The 13,924-nt window shown below is 65.3% G+C and overlaps 2 protein-coding genes across 3 annotated transcripts; one reads left to right on the top strand and one right to left on the bottom strand.

Annotated features, from left to right (window-relative positions):
* Positions 1–347: 347 nt before the first annotated feature.
* Positions 348–11,562, top strand: CLCF1 (cardiotrophin like cytokine factor 1). Of its 2 annotated transcripts, none has more exons than XM_074918568.1 (3): positions 348–453; positions 7,701–7,867; positions 9,881–11,562. In XM_074918568.1, the coding sequence occupies exons 1-3, from the start codon at positions 438–440 to the stop codon at positions 10,364–10,366; spliced, it is 669 nt and encodes a 222-aa protein (XP_074774669.1). In that variant the 5' UTR covers positions 348–437; the 3' UTR covers positions 10,367–11,562. The 2 variants fall into 2 exon arrangements, with proteins under 2 accessions (XP_074774669.1, XP_074774668.1); XM_074918567.1 differs by lacking the exon at positions 348–453 and adding an exon at positions 982–1,425.
* Positions 11,563–11,824: 262 nt separating this feature from the next.
* Positions 11,825–13,887, bottom strand: LOC141966182 (glycine N-acyltransferase-like protein 3). The gene is made up of 5 exons (XM_074918615.1): positions 13,810–13,887; positions 13,441–13,548; positions 13,205–13,331; positions 13,008–13,125; positions 11,825–12,233 (listed from the first exon to the last, which is right to left on the bottom strand). Exons 1-5 carry the CDS (start codon positions 13,885–13,887, stop codon positions 11,825–11,827), a joined length of 840 nt encoding a protein of 279 aa, XP_074774716.1.
* Between the last annotated feature and the right edge of the window lie 37 nt (positions 13,888–13,924).

Here is a 13,924-nt window from a genome sequence, read left to right as displayed (position 1 = left end):
CCCCGCCTGCCTCTGCGCCTCCCCATCCCTCCACCCGCCCCTCCCCGCTCCCACCGCGGAGAAGGGGGGGTTGGGGGGGGCCCGGGGGGGGCCAAGCTGGCACCCCACGCCCCAACACACCCCCCCCTTCACCCCGGCCCCGCTGCGGGGCGGCGAGAAGAGCCGCTCCGCCGCACCTCGCCCCGTTCCCCCCCCCCCCAACCTCTCCCTCCTCCTTTCCCCGGACCCCCCCCCTCCTTTACACCCCCCCCCCCCCCCCCCGGGGGACCGGGTTCTCGGCGTGCGGCGGCGGCTCTGTACGTCGGGAGGAGAAGAGGCGAGAAGGCTCCGACCGGCAAATGGGAGCCGTAGTCCCGGTCCGGTGTGCGGGACCGTTGCCTGCCTGCCCGGGAAATCCCGACCACGCACCCACCACCCCGGCCCCGCGCCTGTCCCGCATGGAGCTGCGAGCAGGTAGGAGACACCCCCCCCTCACCGACCCTTCACCCCCCCTTATTCCTCCGGTACCGGCCCCGGTACCGGCACCCCACTAACAAAAGCCGTGTGGGAGCCAGAACCAGGGAGGCGGCGGGGGGCGAAGGAAGGGAGAAAACGGGGGTCCCCCCCTCTCTTACTCAGAAGGCAGCACCCCGGGGAATCCCTTTTTCCTTCTCACCACCTTCTACGGCGCTGGGGTTCGGCTTCAGGCTCCCCACTTCTGCCCAGTACCGGGACCCCGGGGATGGGGAAAGGGGTTGGCGGAGGGGGGGAACGGAGAAAAGTCCAAGGAGGGAGAGGGAGGGAATGAATGGAGCCTGCTCTTGTGTACAATTGCATCAAACACATTCTTGAAAGCAACCTGGTTCTGCTTAACACTTGAATTTTGAAAAAAAAAAAAAAAAAAAAAAAGCGGAAAAAAAAAAAAGCAAAGAAGGGAGGCAGCAGCTTGGAGAGGGTGTATGCGAGCTCGCGTTTTTTTATTCTTGCATTCCTGGACACCAATCAAAAGAGCAAATCAAGGGAGGTGGAAGGGGGAAAGGCGGCGAGCGAGGCAGCCGGAGCGTGGTGCGAACCGTGCACGCACTCACCCACCAAAAACCCACCCAACCCCGCCAGCTTGGGGTTTTTCCATCTAACACCCAAGCAAACACAAACCAAAACAAATAGGGAAAAAAAAAAACCCAACAACCAAAAAAAACCCCAACCAACCAACCAACCACAACAACAACAACAAAAAAAACCCCAAACCAAAACCAAACCCCGAGCGAACGCAAGCGAGGGAGCGAGCCAGGGCAGAGGCGAGCAGACGGGCTCGGCCGGCTGCTCGGGGCGCGGAGCAAGAGCCAAACCCCCGTTCTGGGCTCTTCTCGCCCCCCCCTGCGCCTTCCACCCCCCCAACCCCACCCTGCACCCCGACTATGTTAAATGTTGCTGGGGAGCTCTCAGGTAAGACCGAGGCGCTGGGTGCTGCTGGCCGGGGCCAGGGCGGGGGGCTGCCTGCGCTCTGCCACGGTTTTTCCTTTCCGAGCCGCTGCTGATTTTAATTTGATGTGATTAAAACGTCTGTCTGGCTTTGGGATTGATTTAAGACTTTCCCCTCTCTAGGATTTTTTTTTTTTTTGGGTGTTTTTTTTGTGGGTTGTGTTTTTTTTTTTTCCCTTTCTCTCGTTCCCTCTTTTCCATGCATGTTTGTGATTACCAGGGAGGGAACCGCCGCTGAGCACGGAGAATTAAACCCCAGGACTGACAGAGGGGAGGAAAACGAAAGTCGTTGGGATTTGGGGAGCAGGAAGAATTATTTTTCCTGCCCGCGGGCTGGATTTCGAGTTTTTCCTCAGACAGGCTTTGCCGAAACGGGTGAGGTTATCCCAGGGAGATGGCAGCGGGATTTTGGAGTGTTGGGGAAATGTCACTCTCCAGAGGGGACCGTCCCCGTGGCTGCGGGATGGCTTTGTTCCCCCAGCCCCAGTGGCCACCTCGGGGGTCCCAGGAAAGCCGGCGTGGTTGTGGGGCTGGCCGGCCCCGTGGCACAGCGGGATCAGGGAGTTCCTTGCCTGGAAAGGACAGGGAAAATGCTGGAAAACACCCTTAAAAGGTCAAATTGTGGGCGCCGTGAGGCTCCCCAGGCTCCCACCCGGGACAGCACGAGGCCGGCGCCGGGTTCGGCTCCATGTCCCACGGTGCCGGCGTGACGCAGGACGGGCATAACGGGGCGAGTACCGGGGAACCGGAAAAGCGAGGCTGGGATCCCCAGCGGCTCCCTTGCCCTCCCTCACCCTTTCCTCACCCCCTTCCCGCCTGCCGCTGGGGCCGGTGGATGTGGCCACGGAGCTGGTGGCCCCCGCGGCCTGTGGTCAGCCGGTGGCCGGGACAGGAAGGGGGACGCCGAGTCTGGCACTACGGGAGGAGCTGCGGGATGAGAGTTTGGTTGCCCCAACTCCAGCTCCTCATTTTGGGGTATCCGCAGCCCAGTTTTCCGTCCCCAGTGGGGTTCAGGGACTCTCGGCGTCACCGGTGTCCCCGCGCCTATTTAGCAGCCGGCGGCAGGGCACGGTGGCGGCGCACATCTGGGCTGCATTAGGCGCAGCCTCCAAGGGGAAATGCGGAGGGTTTTGCTTACAGGGCCGGCCTTGGGGGGAGATTTATGCCCTGCTAAGTGGCATGGAGCCCTATAAATCATCCCCCCAGCCCCCTTTCTACCTGCCTGACCCCCTCTGCCACCGGGGGCTAGCGCCCTGTTTGCCCGGTGGTCCCTCGCCAGCCTGCTGAGCACGGCAAGCGCGTGGGGATGCGCTCGCCCCGGCACAGACGGGACCATCTGGCAAACTGCCGGAGCAGCGGGGCCGTGGCCACGGGTGGCACGTGGCCCCGTGGGTGACAGAGGTGTCCTGGGCTTGGCCGAGTGTGCTGAAAGGTTGGGGGGGAGGGGGCAGAATGGGGCCAGCTCGAGGATCACAGGGCATGGCAGTCCCCAGCGGGCATGGCCAGGCAGAGCTGCTGGTCCCGCGCTAGCCCACGGCAGGCAGTGGCTCCGTGGCACTGCTCGGTGGGAAATGTGGATGGTGGCAGCAGCTCTGGAAGCGCCAGGAGTGGGATCCAGTGCTGGGGGGCTGGTAGTGGGAATCCTCTGCTCTGCCTGAGGGTGCCGGCGTGGCCGCGGGTGCCGTGGTGGTGGCCGTGCCTGCGGGCAGCAGGGTCTGGTTGGGATTAGGGGCCCGCACGACCCCCCTTCACCGGTGAAAGGGGAGGGGGGGGCAGGGGGGGTCCATCGTGCCGCTGGCTGAAGCCGGATGGGAAATCCAGGCCCAGCTAATTACGGCCTCGCTGGAGTCTCCCGTGCGCGGCCGCATTTATAAACACACGGAGGAGACAGGATGTAAACACTCAGCGCTGCGAGCGCAGGCACGGCCGGCGTGGGGCGAGGGGGGGGGAAACGGGGGACGCGGGGCCGTGCTCCCCCCCGCGCACCCCCACCCGCTCCCCCGGCTGGGCCCGGCAGCTTCGCTCGCCACCAGCTGTGTGGGGACGAGGGGGCTGGTAGCAGCCCGGTGGGCAATGGGGGCTGCGGGCAGGGGCAAGGCAGGGACTGCAGGCAGGGCTGGTGGGTTTTGGGGCTTCCTGGGTTGGGATGGGGACCCCCCCCGGGGCTGCTGGTAGGGGAGCGAAGACGCGTGTGGCCTTGCCCTCGGTGCTCGGGGATGGCTGGTGGCCCCGTGTGGAGCAGGAGCATCCTCAGGGCTGCGCTGCGCCTGCCCCCCGCCACAGCGTCACCTCCACAGGCACGGCGGGTTCAGTGTCACCAGCGTGGGGACACGGAGGGGACTGGCCTTGAGCGTCCCCCAACTCCCAAACCCCAGGGAGCAGCAGGCAGAGCCCGGCTGCCACGTTGGGCTGCAAAACCGTCCGGCGACAGCGTGCGGCGAAGGGTTAAGTGCTGCCAGGCCGGGTTGCAGGCAGCCTGGCCGCTGCCTGCTCCCTGCCTTGCCTTCAGACAGGGCTACTTTGTCCTCAGTGCCGTGGTCACGCCTGGCCACCGCGGGACCTCCCGGGCTCGGCTCTCACACGAGAGGGCCGCCGGGTGGGACGGGGCTGTGCTCGCCGCTGGACGCCGGCCCATCAGATACGGCAGCTCCCGCCGCGGTGTCAGGGGCCACGGGGCCGGCTGGGCTCCGGTGCGAGGGTCCCCCCCCAGCCTTTTCCTGGTTGCCACCCCCGCCCCCCCTCCCAGGCGCTGTTTTGCACGAGGGTTTCGGGAAAGCAGCTCTGGGGCGGCTTGTGGTCACTCCTGACCTCGGCGGCTCTGCCCACAGCATGCCCGGGGAACAGCTCACCCGGCACCGCGGCTACGCTCCCGCCTCAGCCGCTTGCCGGGAGGTCTGGCCAGTGCTGGCCGGTCGCCCGCGCCAACGGCGGGGGGGGGGGGGGGGGGGGGCGCGGGAGGAGGGCAGGGGGTCCCGCCGGCGTGCCCGTGACTCCCCGCGCATCCCGCCAAAAGCGGGCGAGTGACGTCTCCGCGGGCGCAAGGGATGCCTGTGGCACCGCCGCTGTGGCCGCCAGCCCGACAGAGCCGGTGGGAGGGGGGTGCCCAGTCCCATGGCCCCCCGGCTCCCCGGTTGCCCCCAGAGGCCAAGCGGGTGACCCCGGGTGGCCACGCCGTGAGCTGCTTACGTGGGCTTGGAGCATCCTGGCCGGGCTCCAGGGCCGGTTTTGAAACCCTCGGGCTCTTCCTTTCCGACGTCACCGGGATCCAGCTGTGCCGGCCCGCGCCTCCCTCCTCCCTGCCGCCGCTGCCGCCGCCATTGTCTGTGCCGGTGCCCAGACATTTTCCGCCTGGCGCCGAGTCACTGGGACCAGGGTGGGCGAGGGAGAGCGGCTGCTCTGCGGGGCACCCGCCACGGCCGGGCCAACGGCCACCACTCTGTCATGGCCGTGGCTGTACCACGGCTACTGCCATGCTGTGGCCACTGTCACCTCTGTGCCATGGCCACATCTGTGCCACCACAGTGCCGCGGCCACCGCTGTGCATGGCCACCATCACCACTGTGCCATGGCCACCCACAGCCACTGTTGTGCCGTGACCACTGTGCTGTGGCCGTGTGTGTGCCACCACTGTGCCACGGCCACCACTGTGTCCCTGCCATGCATCCCGCTGGCTTCTGTCCCTCAACCATCCACCTCCACCAGGCCCCTGTCCGTCACCTTCCTCCCTCATCCTCCGGCTCCTCCACCCCATGTCCCAGCCACCTGCCCAGGAGCTGCCGGTGGCTCCGTCCCCGTCCCTGCCAGCCCCGTCCCCCGCCCCGCGCCCCCCAGCCCGGCTCCCCCCCGCTGTGTTTGGTTTGGCCGCGGCAGCACTGGGCCTGGTGTAAATCCCGCGTTGGAAACTCGAGCCGGCGGCGGGCGAGGGTCCGACCGGCCCAGCGGTGCCGGGGGCTTGGCCAAAGCAAACACCCGGGGGCGGGTGAGTCACCATGGCGTGGCCCCCCCAAACCGGCTGTCCCACGCGCGCTTGCACGCACGCAAGGCGGGACGGCGGCACGCTCCACGTGCCGGGGCATGGGGGCATGGTCACGGGCAAATGGCTACGTGTGCCCACTGTGCGCGGCGCACGGCTGCGTGTCAGGGTGAGCCCACGGGTGTGTGTGGGCTGCGCGTGTCACACACGGGCACGGTGTGGCGCACGCTTCTGCGGCGGCTCGCACAGGCGGCGTGTGGCGCACCGATACGGTGCAGCACGTCCCTGTGTGGTGTAGCGCACATTTGCACAGTGTGTTGCACACCCGCACGGTGTCATGTACCTGCAAGGTCCTTCACATGCTTATGTGGTGGTTCACCTGCCTGCGTGATGCGCTGCACAACTGCACCGTGTGTTGCACACCTGCAGGGTGTATCACCAGTGGGTGTGCTGTGTTGTACATCCACAGGGTGTATCGCAGATGTGAGCAGCTTGTTGCACGCCCACAGCATCTATCACAAGCGTAAGCAGTGTGTGGTACACACTCCAGGGTGTGTACCACTGGTGTGTGTGCTGTGTTGCACGCCTGCAGGGTGTATCACAGGCATGAGCAGTGTGTTGCACACCCGCAGACTGTATCACAGGCATGAGCAGTGTGTTGCACACCCGCAGACTGTATCACAGGCATGAGAAGCTTGTTGCATGCCCACAAGGTGTATCACTGGTGTGTGTGCTGTGTTGCACACCCACTGGGTGTATCACCAGTGTATGTGCCAGTGTGTGTGCCACATTGCACTCTTCACAGGGCATATCACAAGCGTGAGCAGTGTGTTGCACGCCCACAGACTGTATCACAGGCATGAGCAGCTTGTTGCACACCCGCACGGTGTATTGCAGGTGTGAGCAGTGTGTTGTACACCCGTAGGGTGTATCGCCAGCGTGGGTGCTGTGTTGCACTCCTGCAGGGTGTATCACCAGTGTATGTGCCGTGTTGCACACCCACAGGGTGTAGCACTGGTGTGTGTGCTGTGTTGCACCCACAGGGTGTACAACAGGCATGAGCAGCTTGTTGCACACCCGCACGGTGTATTGCAGGTGTGAGCAGTGTGTTGTACACCCATAGGGTGTATCGCCAGCGTGGGTGCAGTGTTGCACTCCCGCAGGGTGTATCACAGGTGTGAGCAGCGTGCTGTTGCACACCCACCTGCTCTCGGGAGCCTGCTGTCTCCCCGTGGCCGGGTACCCGCTGCGGCAGGGCTGGCATGGCCAGAGCCGGGGTGTCCCTGAGGACCCTCGTGCGTCACCGGCGCTTGGCCGCTCCCAGGTTTCCAAACCTCCCGGCGGCTCATGACGGGGAGCGGTGACGTGCGAGGGCACCGCGGGGCTCCCCCCGGCTTTCTCGGGGTGGGGAGGGCCACTACAGGGCGGGGTGGGCGGGTGAGTTGCCGGGAAGCCCGACTCGGCATGTTGAGAGGTGCCAGTTGGCCAGGACCCTTGTAGCCGCTGGCTGTGACCTTTGCACAACCGCCCGGCTAACGAGGCCGCGGCTCCTAAGAGCCGCCCTGACGTCAGGCGCGATGACGGTGACCCAGCCGGAGTTTTCCGGCAGTCTCAGCAAAGGTCACCCCCACGCTCCAGTCACCCCTCGAGTTCCCTTGTCCTGGTTTCCCCCCGCCTCCTTTTATTCTCCGGGGTTCCCCAGCGGGGTTAGGGGGTACCGGCAGCCCCATGGGGTGCCCATCCCACCCCGGCATCGACAACGGGCGAGTTGTAGTGCCCAAATATAACCCGGCCGTGCCGTCCCGGCGGGAGCACCGCGAGCTGCGCTCGCTCCAGACCATATAAAGGATTGTTGCTGCAGCCTGCGCGCGGAGGGGAGCCGGGGGGGGGGGGGGGGGGGGGTCAGTGGGCCAAAGCGGGGGTCCCCGCCGCACCGGTTGTGGTGGCAGCATCGCCCCGGGTTAACGGTGCTGCTGTGGCTGTGCCACGGGGAAAGAAGGGGGGTGGGAGGGCAGGGGGGATGCTGAGCTGCAGGTGGGGGTACCCCTTGACCGCTCCGTGCCTCAGTTTCCCCACGTGAAGGCGGTGACACAGCACGGGGGGGTGACACCGAGGCCTCAGCCAAAGCCCAGAGCATGACTGGGGGGGGGTGGGGGGGTGTCCCCACGTCCAGGGTGTCCCTGTCACTGCAGCCCCGGGGGTGGGAGGAGGTGCACACACACCCCCCAAATTTATGCCCCCCCCCCGATGTTCTGTGTCCCCACAGGAGACTCTTGGGGGATCTTCACCTTCCTCTGCGCCGCGCTCTGCAACCTGCCAGCGCTGCCGGCCCTCAACTGCACGGAGGAGCTGGGCGCCGGCCAGTCCATCCAGAAAACCTACGACCTGACCCGCTACCTGGAGCACCAGCTCCGCACCCTCGCCGGCACCTATGTGAGTTGGGGCTTGCCCTGCCCGTACCCCTGCCTGCACCCCTGCCTGCCCCGCGACACCCCAGGGAGAACGGGGCAGAGAGGCGAGGTTCCCCCATACAGCCTCCCCAAGACCGTTTCCTCTGTCCTCTGTGAGCCGGTGCACCGCACCAGTGTGTGGGGTGGTGTCCCCCCACTCCACGGGCACGGGCAGGGCAGTGTGGGGCAGCCCCATAGGGGCGAGGGGGGGGCAGGGGGTGGCCACCCCATTGCCACCCGCTGGGGCCCGCCAGCCTGAGGATGGCGCAGGCAGGGCAGCACCGTGGCAAGGGCATGCACACGTGTGGGAGTGTGCGGGGGCTGCGTGTGTGTGTGCCTGCACATACGTGTGCGTGTGCGTCAGTGTGGCTACATACGTGTGTCTGTACGTGTGTGTGTATGAGTCTGGCTATGTACATATGCCTGCATATGTGTGTGCATGTGCATTACTGTGCCTCCATACGTGTGCCTGTACATGTCTGTGTGCATTACTGTGCCTGCATACATGTGCCTGTACATGTGCATGTGCATCAGTGTGCCTGCATTAGTGTGTCTGTACATACATGTGTTTGTACGCGTGTGTATTAGTGTGCCTGAATACATATGCCTGCACATACATGTGTGTGCATTAGTGTGCTTTCATATGTGTGCCTGCACATACATGTGCGTGTGCATCAATGTGGCTGCATATGTGTGCCTGTACATGTGTGTGTGCATTATTGTGTCTGCACATAGACATGTCTGTATTTGTGTGCCTGCAAGTGTATCCCTGCACATACATGTGTGCCTGCACATACATGTGTGCGCGTGCGTCCATGTGCCTGTACGTACATGCGTGTGTGTGCATCGCTGCTCCTTACACACGTGCCGGCGTGCACCCCGGGCTCGTCCTCGCCGAGGCTCCCTGCCCGTGCCTCCCCGCACACGCATGTGCCGTGTCACGCCCCGCAGTCGCAGCTGACATGTTCGCGCTCCCACGCCCTTGCCCGCTGCCAGCGGTGCCGGTGCTGCCCGCCCTGCCCGGGGGAGCTGTGGGTGCTCCCCTTGCCGTGCCCAGCTGCGCCCGTGCCGGCGGCCAAGGAAATGTCTCATCGGCCCAGGGTGCAGGCAGGGGTGCAGGCAGGGGTGCAGGCATCTGCCTCTCCCTGCCCGCCGGCAGCACCGGCTGACGCGGAGGTTCCCCCCGTCTCTGCCCTGACGTGCCCCTGGTGCTGCTGGCTCAGCTCTGATGGTGCCGGCACCTGGTGACGAGGGTGGCACTGCCGGGGGGCTGGGTGTGCGGCAAGGGGGGGGCTCGATCCCACCCATGGGTGCCTGGGGCTGTGGGGACGGTGATGGGGGATGGGGAGATGGGGGGTGGGGTAGGATGGGGGTATGGAGACTGGGGACAGGGGTGGGAGACTGGGAGACCTGGGACATGGTGGGTGTGTCCAGCTGGGGGACGTGGGACACGTGGGGCATGTCCAGATGGGGGACATGGGACGTGGAACATGGTGGACATGTCCACCTGAGGGATGTGGGACATGGAGGCTGGGGACACAGTGGACACGGAGGGGAAGGGGATGTGGTGGGCTTGTCTGCTTGGGGGACACGGGACATGTGGGGCACGTCCACCTGGGGGACATGGGACGTGGGACATAGGACATGGAGGTTGGGGACATGGTGGGCATGGAGACCAGGGACACGGAGGGGAAGGGGATGTGGTGGGCATGTCCACCTGGGGGACATGGGACATGGTGGTGTGTCCGGCTGGGGGATGGGTCACAGGCGTGGGGACATGGAGAGTGGGGACACGCTGGGGAGGGGGGGACACACATAGAGACCTGGGGGCAAGCAGGGAGGGGCACATCGGAGACCTTGGGGACACAGACAACACAGCAGGCGCGGAGGCGCGGGAGGTGACAGTCTGAGGGGCACACTCCCTCTCCTGCCCTCCACCCTCAATGCTTCCCCCCCCCCCCCCCCCCCCCCCCCCCCGCTTTTTTCCACTTTCCAGCTGAACTACCTGGGTCCCCCTTTCAACGAACCCGATTTCAACCCCCCGCGGCTGGCGCGGGCCGAGCGGGTCCCCAGTGCCACGGTGGACCTGGACCTGTGGCGGGGCCTGACCGACAACGCTCGCTTGGCTGCCAACTACCGGGCCTACAGCCGCCTGCTCTGCTACCTGCGGGCGCTGGAGGGGCCGGCGGGCACCGCCGAGCTGCGGCATCGCCTTGGCCACTTCTGTTCCAGCCTTCAAGGTTTAGTGCTCAGCATCGCCGGCGTTATGTCTTCTTTGGGTTATCCCCTTCCCGTCGGGGGACCTTCGGTGCCTCCTGGGACTCCGGTTCCTTCCAATGATTTCCTAAAGAAAATGGAGGATTTTTGGTTGTTGAAGGAGTTGCAGACCTGGCTGTGGCGCTCGGCCAAGGACTTCAATCGCCTCAAGAAGAAGGTACCGCCTGCCGTGGTTACGCTGCGGCTGGAGGCCAGGGGATTCTGAGCACCCCCCCTCCCTTCCCCGCTTCAAGGCCCCCACAAAATGGCCGCCCCCCCCCCCTCCACTCCCTAAATTCAGCCTCGCGGGAATGGGGCTCCTCACTCCCATGGGCCACCACATGTCCCCGCTGGCACCTCGCTGTGCCTTGAGAGATGGGGCTCCCGACCCACAGGGCCACCACAGGCACCCCGTGTGTGTCCCCCTACGTCACCAGTGTGCTATGAGAAATGAGGGTTGTGACCCCCCCAGTGCCACCAAAGCCACCCCCGTGTGCTGTAAAGGATGGGGCTTCTGACCCCCAAGTGCCACCAAAGCCACTAATGTGCCCCCACCGTCACCAATGTGCCTTGAGAAATAGGGGTCATAACCCCAAAGTGCCACCAAAGCCACCTCACAGCCCCCCCCCCGCGCCTTAAGGGATGCGGCTCCTGACCCACAAGTGCCACCAAAGCCACTAATATCCCCTTGCTGTCACCAGTGTGCCTTGAGAAATAGGGTCCATGACCTCAAAGTGCCACCAAATCCACCCTGTGTCCCCCCTCCCACCCCTCCTGTGCTGTAAAGCATGGGGCTTCTGACCCCCAAGTGCCAGCAAAGCACTAATGTGACCCCCGCCATCACCAATGTGCCTTGGGAAATGGGTGTCATGACCCCAAAGTGCCACCAAAGCCACCAAGTGTCCCCACCCACCACCATACCTTGTCCCCTCGGGGCTGTCCCCACACCCGTGGGGCTAGGGAGGGCAGCAGACTCCACCCCCTGCCCCATGGCAGCAAGAAACCCACCCCCAAGGGCTTTAGAGGGGGTGCAAGCCCCGCCCACCCCCCAGAAAGGACCAATCCCAGCATAGAAAGAGAAGCCCCGCCCCACCCAGCAGCAAGCCCCGCCCCAGGAGCGATAGGCTCCACCCCCTCCCCTGCTGGCAATAAGTCCCCGCTCACCAGCCTGTGTAGCAAACCCCGCCTCTTTCCTACAACAGGCTCCGCCCCTGTGGCCTAAGCCCCGCCTCTCCTCCAGTTGCCTAGCAACCCACAGGCCACACCCCCGACCCAGGAGGGCGGGGCTGGAGGCGGGGCCGCAGGGCCGCTGTCCCGGTGCGTCTATGAGTGTTTATTTATTGGAGATGTTATTTATTGGGGTATTTATTGCAGAAGATCTATTCTTGTATGAACGAATAAAAGCCTTTCTCCAGCGCCCCCGCCCCGCCCGTGCCACATGGCGGGGGGCCCAAGGAGCCACTGGTGCTGTCAGTAGGGGCCAGGGTGAACGGGGGAGCTGCCCTAGACTCTGAGCTCAGTGTGAGTGTTAGGGAGTGGCAGGACCCGCCCCCCCGTCTCAGATACAGGTAACCCCATTTTATCCCCCCACAACCACGGCTTCCCTGCTTCCCCCACCCCCCAACCACCAGTACTGCATTCCTGGTGCCCGTGGACCCCCCCGCAGTGTCCCCATCCTCGGGCACTACCGGGTGGGGGGGGTGACTACCAGGGTGTAGAGGGTTCCGGGCTGGGGCAGGAAGCCGACGGCACGGACGGCTCGTTGCGAGGGGGTGTTCTGGGGCAGCACCCCGCAATAGATGGGAAAACCACGGGCGTGCAACACCCGGCCCAGGGCACCCAACGTCACCCCGCTCAGGCCCTGTCCCCGCCAGGCGGGCAACGTGTAGCCGTGGCTGAGGGTGCCCAGGGGGTCCAAGAGGCTCCAGGAAACGGGGCGCCCGTGGGGTGCCAGCAGGCAGGCACTGGGCAGCGCCTGCACCACCCCCAGCAGGAACCGGTGGCTGCGGGTGTTGCGCCCAAAAGCCCACGTGGCGTTGAGCAACGGGACGTGGGACGGGGACACGGGTGCCAGGCGTAGTCCCGGTGGCACCCTGGAATGGGGCAGAGTGGAGAGATTGGGGTGGGGGGGACTGGGGAACCTGCATGCGCATCCTGCCCCCCCGCCCCAAACACACCCGCCCAGCAGGGGTGGCACTGGAGAGCTGCTGCACACGAGGAGGGGATTGGGGACCTGCTGCATCACCTGGGGATGGAATTGGGGACCTCTGTCCCACCCAGGGATGTGCTTGAGGACATCCCTGTCACCTGGGGTTGTGCTCAGGGCCCCCCGTGTCACCCAGGGATGTGCTTGGGGACCCTCATGTCACCCAGGAACATGGATGGGGACACCCCTGTCACTTCAGGATGGGATTGGGCACTCCCGTGCCACCCAGGAATGTGCTCAGGGCCCCCCATGCCAGCCAGGGATGTTCTTAGGGACGTCCCTGTCACCCAGTGATGTGCTCAGGGCCCCCCACTGCCACCAAGTGATGTGCTTGGAGACCTCCGTGTCACCCAAGGATGTGCTCAGGGACTCCTCTGTCACCCAGGGATGTGAACGGGGATGCCCCTGTCACTTGGGGATGGGACTGGGGACTCAGGAATGTGCCACTCAGGAATGTGCTTAGGGACGTCCCTGTCACCTGGTGACGTGCTCAGGGCCCCCTGTGCCACCAAGCGATGTGCTTGGGGATCCCCACCTCACCCTGGGATGTTCTCAGGAACCCCTGTGCAAACCAGGGATGTGCTTGGGGACCCCCGTGTCACCCAGGGATCTGACTGGGACCCCCGCTGCCCCCCTGTCCCCAGGTGTCCCCCACACTCACTGCACGCGGGGTTGGGGGGGCCGGGGGCTCAGCAGCGCCTGGTACCGATACGTCTCCACCCGCAGCCCCTTGGCGTCGGCCGCCTCGCGCACTGCCTGGTACAGCCCCTCCTGCATCCCTGTGGCAGCACCGTCAGGGGCACAGCAGAGCCGGGGGGGGTCCCCTACAACCCCCCGCAAACCCCGTGTCAGGTTTACCGTGGATTTGGAAGGCCCGGGTCCAGCCCACTGCCTCGGTGCCCCCCAGCAGTGCCCGCCAGGCCCCCTCATCCCGGTAGTAGACCGTCAGCTGGTTGGTGTAGAAGTCCTTGGGGTCCTTGTTCTCCTGGAGAGGGGGGGGACACACATGGACACACAAGGTTTAAGCATGCCCCCCCCAGCCCCACGGCATGTGGGGTGCTGCCGGGGTGGGGGGCGGACACTCGAAGCAGCACCTCTGGGCGCAGTCGGGTCAGGACTACGCCGAAATGGGGCCAGGAGTCCACCAACACCTCGTGGGAGGCCAGGTTGCCTCGGGCCACCGTCATGACGGTCCCCAGAACCTGCAGGACAGGGTCAGTGCTGGGGGGCGACACATGAATTGGGGGGGGCTGTGAGGGGCAATGGGGCCATGACGGGTCCGTCTGACCCCCCCACTGTGCCCTGATGCACCCCCAGGGTGCTGCCAGCCTCTGTGGGCAGAGGGGTCAGGACACTGTTTGAGGTATCGGGAGGGGGGGAGGCGGGGAGGGGAGTCCCTGAGGTCCCTGTCACCAGTAGGGCAGGGAGGGGAAAGCATGGGGGGTCCCCAAGGTCCCCATCACCGGCAGGGTGGCAGGCAGGCTCCTCCGCAGGGCCTCCTCCAGGCGCCGCAGGTGGCCCGGGCAAGTCAGGATCAGCATGGCCGTGGGGCAGGCGGTGACACCCCGAGGGTCTCAG

Source organism: Athene noctua, chromosome 14, assembly GCF_965140245.1.
Source record: "Athene noctua chromosome 14, bAthNoc1.hap1.1, whole genome shotgun sequence".
NCBI classification, from domain to species: Eukaryota; Metazoa; Chordata; class Aves; order Strigiformes; family Strigidae; genus Athene; species Athene noctua.
Note: the sequence above shows the minus strand (reverse complement) of the source record. Positions and strands in the feature narration are given on the sequence as shown.